This window comes from Pan troglodytes, chromosome 23, assembly GCF_028858775.2.
Source record: "Pan troglodytes isolate AG18354 chromosome 23, NHGRI_mPanTro3-v2.0_pri, whole genome shotgun sequence".
NCBI classification, from domain to species: Eukaryota; Metazoa; Chordata; class Mammalia; order Primates; family Hominidae; genus Pan; species Pan troglodytes.
The window spans coordinates 3,118,293-3,135,964 of record NC_086016.1 but is presented as its reverse complement, the minus strand read 5'-3'; the positions used below and the strand labels follow the sequence as shown (position 1 = coordinate 3,135,964).

Here is a 17,672-nt window from a genome sequence, read left to right as displayed (position 1 = left end):
ATTAGAAATAAAGACAAAAATGTGAAAACTACAGTAATTTAAGAGAATATAGGTTTTCTACATGCCATTTCTATGGGCTACTGAAAATAGTGAAAATAAGTAAATAAATAGCTACCTGTCCAGAAGCGTCTCATGAAAAATCCATCTTTCTGAGCCTTTTTAAAGAATTTTACTCTCTTCTTTACTTATTTTAAGTTTGTGGTCTTGGAAGCTCTGAAATTTCTTTCTGCAAAGAAAATGTCTTCATTGAAAAATACCTCAAACTGATTATACATATTTACTATTAAATTTGTAAATACTGTTAATTTCTTTTTCACTTATTAAAAAGATCTAATTGTAGGCCAGGGACAGTGGCTCATGCCAGCAATCCCAGCACTTTGGGAGGCCAAGGCAGGCGGATCACTCGAGGTCAGGAGTTCAAGAACAGCCTGGCCAACATGGTGAAACCCCATCTCTACTAAAAATTCAAAAATTAGCCAAGTGCAGTGGTGCGTGCCTATAGTCCCAGCTACTCGGGAGTCTGAGGCAGGAGAATCACATGAACCTGGGAGGAGGAGGATGCGATGAGCCGAGATCATGGCACTGCACTCCAGTCTGGGGGACAGAGTGAGACTCTGTCTCGGGGGAGAAAAAAAAAAAAGTCTAATTGTATTTTTTTAAATAAGCTGGAGATTTTGAACAAAAAAGATGACCTTCATAACCTCTCAAGAGGAGGGCCACTCATTGACTGGGTAGCAGAAGGCCCCACTTCTATTAAGTCATGCTGGCTGGAGTCCCCTGTGTCCTGGCCATAGCACAGCCTTTGACTGGCATCAGGCCCATTCTATGAATGAATAGAGAGATTGACTAACCAGAGTGACTACCTTTGGGAGCTGGTAGGATGATTAGGAAAACTGAACCCTCAAGAAGAGAAAAGCATTTAGCTCAGTGCTCTGTCCTAGAGGCTACATTGTGTTGCCTCTTCTTGTCCATCAGTTTTCATTTTTTCAGACAGGGTCTTACTCTGTCACCCAGGCTGGAATGCAGTGGTGATCCGAGCTCACCGCAGCCTTGAACTCCTGGGCTCAATCCTCCTGTCTCAGCCTTCCGTGTAGCTGGGCCTACAGGCATGCATCACCATCCCCAGCTAATTAGGTAATTTATTTTGAAAGCACTTTGAGAAGCACTTCACTGTCAAATCTGTAGGTCTAAAAGGAAAATCATACATACACATAATTGATTTCACATTGTTTTACATTTCCTTTGTCTTCTTCTGGAATGTCATCTTTTTTCTTGGTTTCTCTTTCAGCACAGGATCTAATCTAGATATTGGAAAAGAGAATCCAATGGGTTATATGTTTATCTTCCACCTTCCCCACTTTACGCATCACATAAGAACATTCGAGATGATTTCTTATGCAGAAGAAAAAATTAACTGAGCAACAATATTCAGAAAAAGACAGGTTCTGGCTATGTGTTTTTACTTCATATATATAATCTATATGAGTAAGTGCTATCACATGCTTTCTCCACAGCCCTTGTGTCAGAAACACTACAGACAAAATTATTTCAGAAACACTTTACACATCAGATCCTGCTAGGCAATAAAGAAATCATTAATTTAATTTTGTCCGCCAAGTGAATACACTGGGATCAAATTATCCCTAGTAGACAAGTGTTCATTTGATCAGATTAAAAGCTTAATAGCTATTTTACATTGCACAGACTATTACCAAAGTATTAAATCTTTTAACATTACACAACTTGTTTTTAATTAATTGGAACCCACCTCTTTTACTAGCTTCTTATATCCTCCTAAGTTTGGATAGATGTTTACTATCACATGTCATAAGTTAATTAATCTGCATTCAACAATTAGGATCGCCCACAGAACAGGCAATTGGCAATGGTAAGGACTCAAGTCTCCTAAAGGATCTCTGTGGCCAGAGTCCAGTTCCAGGGCTGCTTAGAAAGTGATGACAAATAACGTGTTTGTGCCAATGACATCTTTGTGACAGTTTTGATTGGAGGGGTCCCAGACCTGAAAACATTCCCTGCTAGGGCCTGTGGCACAATGCTACCTTTAGTAAGAGGGGTCTGTGTTCTGGTAGACAAGGCAAGCTCATAAAGGTGAAGGGCTGACAGAGATTAGGACAGCCTGCAATTAAATGGTACAAAAAGAGTCCTAAATAATCACTGTTCAGAGCTTCCAAGTACTTGACTAACCAAAAAGACCCAGAAAACTTTGTATTTCATCTGAAAATTGCTTTAAATCATGAAAAATGCAATCTTTGTATAAGTATCTTTGTATCTTTGTATAAGTGCAAAGCACTGCACATATATTTGCAATTGTTGCCTTCAGTAACACTTTTGTGATGATATCCAGATGAAAAATAATTTAAACATGATACAATAAAATATAAATAAATAAAATTAAATGTAAGTCACAAACCCATCTGCATTTCCCCAATGACCTGTTTCCTGAGAAGCAATGTGCTATGAAATACTGAGAGTGGCCTCTGGAGTCAGCTGGGCCTGGGTACACATCCTGTCTTACCACACCTTGAAATCACTGTGATTTCCATGAACTGACTGACAAAAACCACGAGGATGTAAGGAGGGTCAGAGGCTGTCTTCCTGTCTGTAAGGCTGAGTTCACATCCACCTCACAGGAGCATTATGGAAATTCAAGACTACAACGCATGTGCCGGATGCATGCAATGAAAAAATATAACATTTCACTTCTCTAACTGTAAGAAAATACCTACATTTTAGATTGAAATTGTTTGAGCTTTAGATTTGAAATTATCTGAAATCAAGACTATTCTAAAAAGAAAATCAAACATATGACCGGAAATCTAACATGAAGCACATACAGAGAATTGATAGATGCTTTTAAATTACATTGGTAGTAGAGAAAAATGTAACATAAATTTTTATGCTCTAATTATAAGAATGAAGGGCATTTTAGAAAAGGCATTTGCCCCCTCTCTTAGAGCCTTCCACTCTGGCCCCCACAATGCCTTACAGAGCAAATCTGGGTCAGACTGGATGCAACCTGTGATTCCCAACAGAGGCAAACAAAGTAAGGTTCTGGATGCTCAGTACTGGGATGGAATGCCAAGACACAGAAAAGCCATGTGTCGAGAAGGGGGGAGTTATTCTTTAGACACATCCTGGTATATGTTTATCATTAAAGATCAGTGCCTTTGCTCAGTACTGCGATGGAATGCCAAGACACAGAAAAACCATGTGTCAAGAAGGTGGGAGTTATTCCTTAGACACATCCTGGTATATGTATATCATTAAAGATCAGTGGCTTTTGTGAGTCTAAAAAATTAATCCTTAAATGTTTTCATCAAGTTCCAGTTAACTACCTGATTTATCTAGGTTATATTAACAGTATTATTTGGAATTTCACCTTGATATGAAGATGTCTGTGTAACTTTTACAATGATGTAAAACAAAGAGTAGGATTAGGGAGGGCACAGGCCACTGGTGCAATGGATAACACATCTGACTATGGATGAGGGAATTTAGCCTGGAATAAGGAACTTTTATTTCCAGCTTAGTGATGCACATGAATTTTAAAAATAAAATAAAAACCATGATTTATGTGATTCATGTTTCTCCTAATGCAAAGAAGACAGGTACTATTAATAAAAATATTTTTAAAATGTAAGGCCTAAGGCCTCAGAAGTTCTGCTATGATTTTTTATGTTTCATAGAGTGATTATCATCACAGAAGCTCAAGCATTACATAAATACAAACACGTATACCCCGACCTGGTAATTCTGCTTCTGGAAATTTATCTTCAGGTCCACCCGCACATCTACAAATTGATGCATATTCAATGTTATGTACTGCAGCACTGTTTATAAGAGCAAAAGACTGGAAACAGCCTAAATTTCCATCTACAAAAGACTAAATAAATTAAGGTACATCCCTAAAATGGAATTTTGTGTGGCTGTTAAAAAAGAGAGAGAGAGAAAGAGAGGAAAAGCAAGACAAAGAGAAAACTTTCTACATTCAAACTAATAGTAGAAAACTCTCCAAGATACAATTTTAAGGAAAAAAAAATCAAAGTCGAGAAGACTATAGAGGAGGTTGTCTTTAGTGTAAAACAGTTGAAAATTATAAATATATTCATATGTTTATAAAGAAACTTTAGGAGGCTATAAAAAAAAACAAAGGGAACGAGGAACAGGAGCTGGGACACAGGTGAGAAAGATGCATGGCAGGCATGTATCTTAATCTTTATATGCTTTTATTTAAAAATGTTGGACCACGTGTACATGTTATCTATTTAAAAAATCAGATTTTAAAATACAAGCAAGAAAACAAGAAAATGAAAGCCTAAAAGGAACATGTGGAACTACCAGAAAAATATACTAATCCATGGAGATAATGGCAAGGTAGTTCCTAGATGCACTGATTTCTCTAACATATTGTATAAACAAGCCATCAACTATGGGATTTATAATTTAAAATGAGTCTATTTGAAACACCACATTATAAAAAGCTATTAACTAAATCTTTAAAGTGACAGTAAATGATGACTTTACATTTTAAAGAGATACAGTCACATCGCATGTGTGAATGCAGTCATCTGTATAAAATGTCATCATTACCTTGATCATTTCTTCTTCTGCTGTTTTACTTTTTGCTTCTATGTCCCCTGCTTCATTGCATCTAATAAAGCAGCTATTTGAGGCCAACAAAGCCATTTTCCCCTAAGTGAAACAAAATAACAAAATAGCCATGAGGATACTTCTTGTGGAAGAAACATTAAGTGTTTAGACTGAATTAATTTTTCCTCCCTGATTTAAAAATCACAGAAAAGAACTTAGAGAAAAACCTGAAAAATATAATACAAGAACATATAGAAAAGGAAACCAAAATCACCTTTCATTTTACTATTCAAAGATTACCACAATAAACATTTGTAATGTATCTTCCTAGTAGGACTAAATTCTAATTAGATGAGGTAGGATTGCTTCCTTTCTAAAAGATCTACTGAAGATGAAACTGATTTAGTTCTGTTTGGAAAATTAACTTTAAAAACAGAAACATAATTATGAATGCATACTTTATTCAAATATTAACATTTTAAATAAAATTTATTTTCTTCACAATTAGAAAACATGAAAAGGTACATACAATACCTTTGGTGTTTTGAATTTAAGAATCAATGTCTGAGGGACTTTTGTGTGTGAAAATAAATATTCATATACATTTTTAGTTGTTTAATGTTTGATGTATTACACTGCTTTCTATTAAACAAAACTTTAAAAACTGATTTTCTTGTGTATCTAAATCTGGGTTACAAATTTGGTTAGCTTAACTCCCGTAACAAATATAATGTTTATTTATAACTTGTATTTGGTTGATTCTTTTGGAAAACTTGGAATACCATAACATTTAGACAAAATATTTATAAATACAATGATTACAAAATATGTTAACCTTATATCACATCCAGTTAAAAATGTGCTGATAACATGGATTTAATTTCTTAGTCAAGTCCCAAGGGCTGGGTGGTCTCTCATCTGGATGGCTCCTGGTGAGCCCTGGAACATGGCGGTGTGGTCCAAGGTGACTTAAACCTGTGCCACAGATTATTCAGCTGAGTCCTTTTTGAAATAGAGTTTTAAGACCCTCTTTCATTTAAATTTAAATTTTTGAAACTTAGTGTCCTTCCTAAAAATAAAATGAAATGAACTTTCCTAAAGTGTTGTATTATTAGTACTATCTAAGTCATTATCCTGGCCTTATGAAATATTGGCATTTTCTACTGGTGTAACTTTTATTAGAAACATCTCATCACAACTAGTAGGATCATCTCAAAGGGGTTGCAACACATTAACAGGTAATGAAATCAATGTAGTGTTTCCTAAACGGTATTGGGTGGGCTGGGGGGAAAAGGAATACACACAGACACACAGAGGAAGGGGTAAAAGAGAATAAGAAATATCAAGGTGCATAACACATGGATAAGTAAGTATTGTTAAGTACAACTCTTGCTTCAGTTATGCATATGTGTGTGCTGGGCTGCAATGTAAAAATGCATTTCTCAATGGATTGGGTCAAAATAGTTTTCAAGTCACTGACTTAAGATATTATCCTAGGGGATGAAGAAATTAGTCTAAGTGATTACCTCTTTCTGGTGGGATGTTTGTTTAATCTGTCAACTTAGAAAACACTGCTGAGTTCCTATTTTCAGTTCATTATTGTATACTACCAAAGCTGCTACTCAAAGGCTGAGCTTATCTTCTATTTGCTTGTTCTGTGTGGTACCCACTGGTCCTTACTGTTTTCGATATAGTTATCTACTTTTTAAAGACAGTTTAGCACTCACATATTTTTTGTTCAATCTTTACTTCTCACACAGAAAAAGGAAATCATGTATTCTGTATCAACAAAGATTTAACAAAACATCCATATACTACAACTGTCTACTTACTAAAATTAAGAATTAGTATATTATCTTTCTTTCTTACATTAAAACTATCTTTTCATACACTAATTTAAGCTTATGAACTGAAAGTCTTTTAGAGATAATTTACTTCAATGAACTATTATTATTTATATTTTATACACAAATTGTCACAACTTGTTCTTAGCTAGCTCCACTGTTCTCTTACAGTCTGTAATGTTTCTGAAAGCATCCATGATTTCTGCTACAAGGAACATACTTAGGAACTATTCTGTTTTGCTACTCTGTGACCTAAAATTGACTGGTTCTTCAGTGGAAATGAGATCCATATCTAGGCACTAATGGTACACAGAAATAATTGTGGGCAAAAGTACTAAAGCTATTTTTGTTGTACTATATTTTGAGATCTCTTTAAGGCTCTATGTTCTTACTGATTTATTCCTATTTAATGTATTATACTATTGCATCCTACTTTTTCTTTTTAAATATATTATGATTGACTGTTACAGACTTTCTGTTAAACTGACAGGAAGTTTTTATAAACAATAACAGCACTTATATTTTTAAAGACTGGTTCCTATTGTTCTCTTGGTTCAACTGCATCTGAATGCCCAACAAGAAGCTCATCTGAATTTATACCAAGATATTTTCCATAGCCAGATTTCAGGGCGATTCTATACATTAATAAGATAGATAAAATTTAAAAACTGACAGAAAATTAATTATAGGACATCAAAACAGGACATGTGTATGTGTGTGGGTGTGTACATATCTAAAATTTCAGACTGGACATATTCCAAGTGTTCAGAAGATGCATGTGGCTGAGTGGTGACTCACGTCTGTAATCTCTGTGCTTTGGGAAGGCAATGGGAGAATTGCTTGAGGCAAGAAGTTCAAGATCAGCCTGGACATCATAGTGAGACCCCATCTCTACAAAAAATTTTAAAAGTTAGCTGGGCATGGTGGTGTGCACATGTAATACCAGCTACTTGGGAGGCTGATGCAGGAGGAGTGCTTGAGCCCAGAAATTTGAGGTTATAGTGAACTATGTTCACACCACTGCCCTCCAGCCTGGGTGACAGAGTGAGACTCTGTGCCTTCAAAAAAAAAAAAAAAAAAAAAGCTACATGTGACTAGTTGTTGCCATATTGGACAGTGCAGTTTTAAATTTAGTTTCATATTTTGCTTTTTTAATATAAACATTGTACCTTATATATTACATAACAAATATTTTCAAAATTCATCATTCTTCAATTATACCTCTTTAGTTATGAACTTCAATAATTACTAAAACTTTATGTCATTAAACTGTTTTCCAGAAAATGCTGCTTCCATTTACATTCTTACCTCAAATTAACACAGCATGATTTTTATCATGGATTTTTTTTTTAAACATTATGACTCTAAAAAAATACTTGAAAACGTGATATGGAAAAAACAGTATCCTATTAATTTGCATTTTAGTAGTTAACTAGAATAACAATTGTTTTTCTTTTCCATTCCTTTTTAGTTTTTAGATTATCTGGTAATGTGCCTTGTCCACTTTTCTATTCAGATCTGATTGTTCGCAATTTTTCTACTGGGGTCTTCAGTGCTATGAATTTTATACAAGATACATATGAAGAGTAAGAACTCACTGCCTATTAAGATTGTTGTAAATATTTTCCTCATTTGTCAGTTAATTTTCTTTATATTCCTTTTTTGTTTATAATTGTAAAGCAGTTTAAAACTATTGAATTTTTTCTTCCTCTGCTTTTATTCTTTGTCTTTCACCCTACTTATCAGACTTCCAAAGAAAGTACAGAAATAATCATCTTAATGTGATTTTTTAAAATTATGATTTCTTTTACCTTACCAAGATTCTCCTTGGATGCCAGAATTGACTTTTACTCCTTTATACGTTAATGATTATATAACAGAAATCATTATCATGTCGATGTAACCAATTACTAAAATATGTAAATTCACTTTCAGTATCTTTTACCCAAAGAATCATTCTATACTTCTGCACAAGGTGAGAATAAAAAAGGCTACTTTATAAAATGACTGTAAAAATAGTGAGTAAAAATATTCTTTTGGTCGTTATGATGCTGTAACATTCTCTGCTGGTTTCAACAATATTCCTTTTTTTAGTCTTCCTGTTTGTCTTTAGACTTCCAAACAGTGAGTTTAAATATCATAGCAACAGTGAACCAGGTTTTGCACTATTTGATTTATTTTTTAATCTACCTTACTTGGTGTGTGAAATTATTAATCTTCATTTTTAACTTACATATCTTTTTTCCAGCCTAGCATTATATATTGATAGGAAATCCACTAAAAGTAGATCACAAAATCTACTTTTCAAAAAAGCTATTTCGTTTTTTATATCAAAATTACTGTGGGCTTAAGACAGATACTAAAATTTTTAATGAATACAATTAAATTTTTAAAATAACTGGTTACTAATTATATTACAACATAAGCTCACCTGGAATCAGATAATTTGACAGCCATAAACTGCTCTGGAGGACTAGGGCCCTCATCAACTATTGGAGAAAAAACATTTGAAAATAAATTTGACATTTGCTATAAATATAAAGACATTATTTTGCTTTAAAAAATGTGGCTATTTTCTTCTGCAATTAAATGTAAGAATATTCAGATATACTGATATCATTGTAATACTGTATCTTTGGAATCAAGATCTATTTTACGTTCTTGTAACTACAGTGCTAATTTTATACACTGAGTAAGACAGGGTGATATAATGCTTATTTAATAACTTTCGAGATAGCTTATCTTTATGTTTTAAAATACAGTCATAAATAAGCACTTATTTAAAAAAGCTAAACGCTTTCATTTATTCAATGGATGGCCTTGCTGACCAAATGATACTGCTTTTTACCTTCTAATTACTTCATATCTCATTAGTGCTTCCTCTGATGGGCTAAAGAAAATGAGGAAACTTCAAATTGTTAAATGCACCCAGGTTAGTTTTGGTAATAGGTCTGAATAAAAAAGAAATTCAAATATGTTTGACTCAAGTAGGTTTTCTTTTTTCTTTCCACTTACTATTTTAATTATTCATATTGTTTTGATTTCCAAAGATACTCTTATGGAACTATATGGAATGTTTTCAAATGCTTATATTAGAAAGAGGGACTTCCCAATGGCTGGTAAATATTAAGGAATTAAAAAATGGAAGAGTCAAATGCAATGGTTCCATTTCTTTGGAAAATGTTTGAGACTAGTTAGAGTTTGGCCTGAGTGAATGAATGTCCTAAAATCTACATTTGTGGCAGGATCTTCCCTTCCAGACACAAACCTTCTTTGTGTGGAGCTCCCAGGGTAAAAAGACCATTGTCGAGTGCATGTATATAGGTTCCCTCATCCATTTCAATGGCTATGGTTCCTGAAATTCCACCAAAGTTTGTTACCGTCCACCAGATTCCTAAAAAATAAAATTGATATTTCAACTTTACATTTTAGTTTTGACACAGAGTTCTTTGTTATTATAACTTAGTTTTTAAAACTTTTTATTTTGCAGTCATAAGAAATACTACAAAGATCTCACATATCCTTCACTCACTTTGTCTCAATGATGACATCCTGCATAAGTATCATACATTGTTAGAATCAGGAAACTGACATTGATATAATCCATGAAGCTTATTCAGATTTCACCAGTTTTACATGTACTTGTTTGCATGTATGTGCACAGATTCATGTGACTACCAGCACAGTCAGGATTAGGTTTTTAAAATACACAATAGCAACATACAGCCAGGCATGGGGGTGCATGCCTGTAATCCCAGCTACTTGGGGAGCTGTGAAAGAGGATCACTTGAGCCCAGGAGTTCAAGGTTATAGTGAGCTATGATCACGCCACTGCACTCTAGCCTGAGTGACAGAACAAGGTCCTGTCTCAAAAAAAGACCAAAACAAAACAAAAGGCAACATGTGAGGGTACAAAGTGATATATGGAGAACGGTCTCTCTCATGATAGACCCCAGCCATCTATTCATGCCTGCTTTCCCGAGGCAATGCCTATCATAATGCTTCTTAAAAATGCCTCTACAGGAAGACTTTCTAGCATAGTAATCTTTTTTTTTTTTTTTTGAGATGGAGTCTTGCTCTGTCACCCAGACTGGAGTGCAGTGAGGCGGTCTTGGCTCACTGCGACCTCCACCTCCTGGGTTCAAAGAATTCTCTGCCTCATCTTCCCAAGTAGCTGCAGTTACAAGAGCCTGCCACCATGCCCAAATATTTTTTTTTTGTATTTTTAGTAGAGATGGGGTTTCACCACATTGGCCAGGCTGGTCTTGAACTCCTGACCTCGTGATCCACCCGCCTCTGCCTCCCAAAGTGCTGGGATTACAGGTGTGAGCCACTGCACCTGGCCAGTAATCTTAACAACGATTTTAGATTGAAAGCAAAATGAGCAGAATCTATGTCTATGTATACTAATTTCCAATTTGCCAATAGAAATGTTAGACTCTAGCAACAATTATTTTAGCAGTTGTTATAAAAGTTTACATCTTAATGTTAAAAAATATCCTCAAACCTTCTCCTAAATTGTACTTTAACTAGAGTAGAAATGAGTCAATCATTAACTGGATATGACATATTAAGGAATTCTTGTTAATTTTACAAGGTCTGATAATGACATAGTATAATGTATAAAAGTAAACAACAAAACAGGTGATGAGAGAAAGACATACCACATTAAGAAATGTACATTTATGTACTTACGGGTAAAATGATGTAATATCTGTGATTTTACTTAAAATTTTCTTGGAAAAAACGTGTGTGGGGGGTGCATGTAAATGAAACGAGATTGGCAAAATATTGATAATTAATGCTGGGGCCTGGGCACATGGGGGACTCATTATATTCTTCTATGTATGGATTAGTTTGGATATTTCCATAATAAAAAGGTTTTAAAGATTCAGTTAATTCCACTGCACAAAATTTTCTATTCAACTAAACATTTCATGCTTTTCATAATCAATTTTAAAATACATAAAATTTCAGCTAAAATGAAGTTGGACCCTTATCTAACACCAAACACAAAAAGTAACTTAAAATAGACCACAGACCTAAATGTAAGAGATAAAGTTACAAAACTTTTAGAAGAAATTGGAAAAGCTTCATGACTATGAATTTGGCAATGATTTCTTATATAGAACATCAAAGGCACAGGCAACAAAAGAAAACACAGACAAACTGGACTTCATCAGAATTAAAAACTTTTGTGCATCAAGAACCACTGTCAACAGAGTAAAAGGCAACCCAGAGAATGGAGAATATATTTGTAAACTACATACAATATAAGGAATTAATATCCAGACTACATAGAGAACTCCAAAAAGACAAATACAACAATTCAAAACTGGGCAAAGGATATACATGGACATTGCTCCAAAGATGATATACAAATGGCCAATAAGCACTCGAAAAGATGCTCAACATCACTAGTCACTAGGGAAATATAAATCAAAACCATAATGCAATACCACATCACACCCATTAGAATGCTATTATCAAAACAAACAAAAAACAGAAACCAAGAAAACCAGAAAAACAAATGTTGGGCAGGTTGTGGAGAAACTGAAACCCTGTGCAATGCTGGTGGGAAGGTAAAATGGTGCATGTATTTAAATGTCACTGAAGTGTACACATAAAAACAGAAAAACTGGCACATTCTCCTTGAAGAGGTCCTTCTTCAAGGAGAACTACAAACCACTGTTCAAGGAAATAAAAGAGGATATAAACAAATGGAAGAACATTCCATGCTCATGGGTAGGAAGAATCAATATCGTGAAAATGGCCATACTGCCCAAGGTAATTTACAGATTCAATGCCATCACCATCAAGCTGCCAATGACTTTCTTCACAGAATTGGAAAAAACTACTTTAAAGTTCATATGGAACCAAAAAAGATCCCGCATTGCCAAGTCAATCCTGAGCCAAAAGAACAAAGCTGGAGGCATCACACTACCTGACTTCAAACTATACTACAAGGCTACAGTAATGAAAACAGCATGGTACTGGTACCAAAACAGAGATATAGATCAATGGAACAGAACAGAGCCTTCAGAAATAATGCCATGTATCTACAACTATCTGATCTTTGACGAACCTGAGAAAAACAAGCAATAGGGAAAGGATTCCCTATTTAATAAATGGTGCTGGGAAAACTGGCTAGCCATATGTAGAAAGCTGAAAATGGATCCCTTCCTTATACCTTATACAAAAATCAATTCAAGATGGATTAAAGACTTAAACGTTAGACCTAAAACCATAAAAACCCTAGAAGAAAACCTAGGCATTACCATTCAGGACATAGGCATGGGCAAGGACTTCATGTCTAAAACACCAAAACCAATGGCAACAAAAAGCCAAAATTGACAAATGGGATCTAATGAAACTAAAGAGATTCTGCAAAGCAAAAGAAACTATCATCAGAGTGAACAGGCAACCTACAAAACGGGAGAAAATTTTTGCAACCTACTCATCTGACAAAGGGCTAATATCCAGAATCTACAGTGAACTCAAACAAATTTACAAGAAAAAAACAAACAACCCCATCAAAAAGTGGGCAAAGGACATGAACAGACACTTCTCAAAAGAAGACATTTATGCAGCCAAAAAACACATGGAAAAATGCTCACCATCACTGGCCATCAGATAAATGCAAATCAAAACCACAATGAGATACCATGTCACACCAGTTAGAATGGCGATCATTAAAAAGTCAGGAAACAGCAGGTGCTGGAGAGCATGTGGAGAAATAGGAACACTTTTACACTGTTGGTGGGACTGTAAACTAGTTCAACCATTGTGGAAGTCAGTGTGGCGATTCCTCAGGGATCTAGAACTAGAAATACCATTTGACCCAGCCATCCCATTACTGGGTATATACCCAAAGGACCATAAATCATGCTGCTATAAAGACACATGCACACGTATGTTTATTGTGGCATTATTCACAATAGCAAAGACTTGGAACCAATCCAAATGTCCAACAATGATAGACTGGATTAAGAAAATGTGGCACATATACACCATGGAATACTATGCAGCCATAAAAAATGATGAGTTCATGTCCTTTGTAGGGACATGGATGAAATTGGAAATCATCATTCTTAGTAAACTATCACAAGAACAAAAAACCAAACACCGCATATTCTCACTCATAGGTGGGAACTGAACAATGAGAACACATGGACACAGGAAGGGGAACATCACACTCTGGGGACGGTTGTGGGGTGGGTGGAGGGGGGAGGGATAGCATTGGGAGATATACCTAATGCTAGATGATGAGTTACTGGGTGCAGCACACCAGCATGGCACATGTATACATATGTAAGTAACCTGCACATTGTGCACTTGTACCCTGAACTTAAAGTATAATTATAATAAAGAAAAAAAAAAGAAAAACTGGCCAATTCTATATTCTGTATATTTTACCTCCACACACACACACAAAAACAATGGAGAAAAAGAAAATTAATCAAAATTAAAATTTCAGCTAAAGACGATTAGAAAGCAATAAAACTAATGACAATTTAGATGATTGAGTTATAGCTACAATTGTTTTCAGTAAAAGAAATAATGCTTTATTCAGAATCATTATGAACAGTGTGATGATTAGCAAGCCTTTCTTATAAATGTAACAGTTAATAATTTTAAATTAGTTTTATTATGTATGTTCTATGCCACGTTCACCAAGTACACTTAATATTAAATAAAATCATTTAAATATAATATCTCATTAATGTTTTGCAAATGAAGAAGAAATTTCTGGCAGACAAGCTCCTCAAAATTTTCACACTCTGTCCAAGTAGGGAAATGATACAATAACATTACTTATAATATTGTCAACTGAAAAAGAAATTACTTTGAGCAGATGCCAGTATTTTTTCTCAATGGGATTTCAAAGAATAAGAAAGCTAAACACAGTATCATCAAGAATTAAATGTGAGCATTCTGTCTACTTTCTGCAAGTGGCCTACATTCAACCTTTGAAGGTATGCTTATATGTTTAGCGACTAAAGTAACATAACATAATATTTAACGGTGCCACTCCGGGGTTTTAGCTGTGAAAAAGCAGTGGATCCTAAGAACAGTGGGCACTGAAGTTGCCTGTCTCTACGTCAGGTGACAGCTCAAGCTGTGTATATTCTGCAGACGCCCAAGCTGAATTTAAGAGAATCCACTCAAAAACATTACTTGCTATTTAGACACATGCTTAAAGTTATTTCCTTTTAAACCTTAGGCAGATGGTGAAATATTTCCGCTGTGTTGTCTCACAATGCATAACAAAGCTTTTCACATATTTTCACATAGTTGAGAATGTTCCCATATGTCTGGCATGCCTGTAATCCAGCACTTTGAGAGGTGGAAGCAGGAGAATCATTTAAGCCCAAGAGTTCAAAATCAGCCTAGGCAACAAAAGGAGACCCCCATCTCTACAAAAAAAATTAAGAAATTAGCTGGGTATGGTGGTACAAGGCTGTGGTCCCAGCTACTCGGGAGTCCAAGGTGAGAGGACTGCTTGAGCCTACGAGGTCGAGGGTGCACTGAGCCATGATCATGTCACTGCACTCCAGCCTGAGCAACAAAGCAACAGCCTGTCTCAAAAAAAACAAAAACAAAAACAAAAAAACTGGCCCGATGCACCAGTGTCATGGCTGATAAGATACTACCAGGGCACCCTCATTCTAGCATCAAGGCTGTGTGACAGCTCACCTCACATTCTGACTAACCCAGTGCTTCTGTGCTAAGGACCCCCTTAAATCTCTGCCTTCATTATGTGCTTGGCACAAAGGAATGATATATCTTAGATTTGGAAAGGGAATTTTCTTCCCCAATCTTACTGTAGTCTAAGTACTCTTCACAGACCTTCTATTAACCCATAGCTGACTTAGCTTTAGTTCCTGGGTAAATCAAATCTGTGTTTTGCAAACTACGATGTTGTAAGTTCAATTGCTTCTGAATCTAGCAGAGCTCAGTGAAAATCCTTGCTTACAGACAGGCTCATTTTTATTAATGTCACACATGGTACTCTCCATGTGAAAGACAGAGTTTCTTTCATCCTATTTACCAATCCCTTCAGATCCTTGTGAGGAACCAACAGAGGGGCTTTAAAAAATTAAAAGGTTTTTTTCTTTCCCTTCACAAATAGGCACTTGCTTACTTATACGGCAAGTTTAGAAAATCCACAATGCAAAAGAAGGTGGAAGGACAAAGAGAAAAAGATGCAGAAGGACTTCCTCTTCCAGCCAAGATGGACTTGCCCTCCCACCATGACCAACGAGAAAACTGAAACTGGATAGAATATTTGAGAAAACTGTTTTCGGGGACTGGAACACAGGCAGAACAGGACTGTGATATTTGAGAACAGGAAAACACAGGAGGCAAATCTCACACACACTTCTGTTTTCTGCCCAATGGCAGTTTCTTGACCACGCAGAGAGGTAGAGACCTCCAAAAATGAGGCAATGTCACTGTCACTAAGCTGAGAGTCTTGCAGTGCTAACATGTTTGGAGTTTATAGAATAAGGTACTGGAGAAGAGGGAACTACATACAGGTGAGGCCTCGGAATAGTATGCAAAAGTTCTCTGCAGGTCTGGGGCCAAGGGCTGGGGGGAGTGCATACAGTAGGCAGGCTCCACAAGGCCTCTGCAGAGTAGCTGGCACTTCTGAGGGCTGACTGGAGATGCCAGAGATCACACAAATTTGGGACACAGCAGAGTGGACAGAACTCACCAAGTATACTTAGAACATGTGGCTGAAGCCCATGAGGATGAGCCTTTCCTAGAGTAAGAGTCACTGTCTAAGTCTACAGGCAAAAACCTAATAAATAACCACAAACTAACAAAGGCCCGGCTTGACAGGAGAAAAAGGGTGGTCAAATAATTTAACTAGGCATCAAGACATTTAACAGAAATAAAGGTTAAAATGTTATGAAAATGAAAGACTGAATTTATAAGGAAGACTTAACAATCCTAAGTGTGTACACATGACAGCTTCAAAATACTTTAAGCAAAAACTGCTCAAGTAGACAGATCTAGAATTACAGCTGGAGATTCTAACATAACTCTCATTACATTGTAGGATGAGTAAAAAATCAGTAAGGACACAGATGTGCACAGTCACAAGCTCCACCAGTTGATCTAACTGACATCTAAAAAACACTGAACCGCCGGGCGCCATGGCTCACGCCCGTAATCCCAGCACTTTGGAAGGCCGAGGTGGGTGGGTCGCCTGAGGTCAGGAGTTTGAGACCAGCTTGGCCAACGTGGTGAAACCCCGTCTCTATTAAAAATATTTAAAAAATTAGCCAGGCATGGTGGCAGGTGCCTGTAATTCCAGCTCCTCCGGAGGCTGAGGCAGGAGAATCACTTGAACCTGGGAGGCAGAGGCTGCAGTGAGCCGAGATTGTGCCACTGCACTCCAGCCTGCTGGGCAACAGAGCGAGAATTCATCTCAAAAAAAAAAAAAAAAAAAACCCTGAACCAACATCTGCAGAATACACATTCTTTTCAAGTGTACGTAGAAATTCACTAAGAAAGTATGTTCTCCAACTATACTATAAATGAATTAGAAATCAGCAACCATAACATACCTATAATATCTCTATGTAGTAGAAATTAAAAACAATCCACTTTTAAATAACTCAAGTGTCCATGAAAGGAAAAATCACAAGGAAAACTAGATAATATTTTGAATGGAATGAAAATGAAAACAAAATGTGTTGACTATAACTAAAACTAAAGTGGAATGAAGAGATCTAACTCTCTTCTTCAGAAGCAATAAAACAAGAGCAAAGTAAACTGAAAATAAGTTAAAGGGAGGGAAAAAAAAAAGACTGAAAATACATGAAATAAAAAATGAAAAAAAGATAAAATAAGTAATACTGAAACAGGCTTGTCAAATCCTGAGGACTGCATGTGGCCCAGGCCAGCTTTGAATGCAGCCCAACACAAATTCATAAACTTTCTTGAAACATTATGAGATTTTTTTTTCTTTTTTTTTTGGCTCATCAGCTTATCGTTAGTGTATTCTATGTGTGGCCCAAGACAATTCTTCTCCTTCGATTGTGGTCCAGGGAAGCTAAAAGATTGAATACCCCTGTAGTAAAAGATCATTAATGATCTAAAATAAATGATCTTATAAAGAATTTATAAACCTCCAGCTAGACTGACTGATCCAGGAAAAAATAGAAAAAACACAAATTGCCAATATGAAGAGACTGCAATACAGAT

The 17,672-nt window shown here is 35.8% G+C and overlaps 1 protein-coding gene across 8 annotated transcripts in view; it reads right to left on the bottom strand.

Annotated features, from left to right (window-relative positions):
• LOC134809668 (protein FRG1B-like) overlaps nucleotides 1–9,846 on the bottom strand; it is a 39,211-nt gene extending 29,365 nt beyond the window's left edge. For all 8 annotated transcript variants that reach the window (XR_010155943.1, XR_010155944.1, XM_063807686.1 and 5 more), the window contains exons 1-4: nucleotides 9,724–9,846; nucleotides 4,612–4,713; nucleotides 1,210–1,301; nucleotides 116–226 (exon numbers count right to left, since the gene is read on the bottom strand). Coding sequence is in view for 6 of the 8 variants with exons in the window: in XM_063807686.1 (XP_063663756.1) it covers nucleotides 160–226; nucleotides 1,210–1,301; nucleotides 4,612–4,713; nucleotides 9,724–9,789 (327 nt within the window). In the remaining 2 variants the exon portion in view is untranslated. The remainder of the gene's footprint in view (nucleotides 1–115; nucleotides 227–1,209; nucleotides 1,302–4,611; nucleotides 4,714–9,723) is intronic.
• Nucleotides 9,847–17,672: the final 7,826 nt, after the last annotated feature.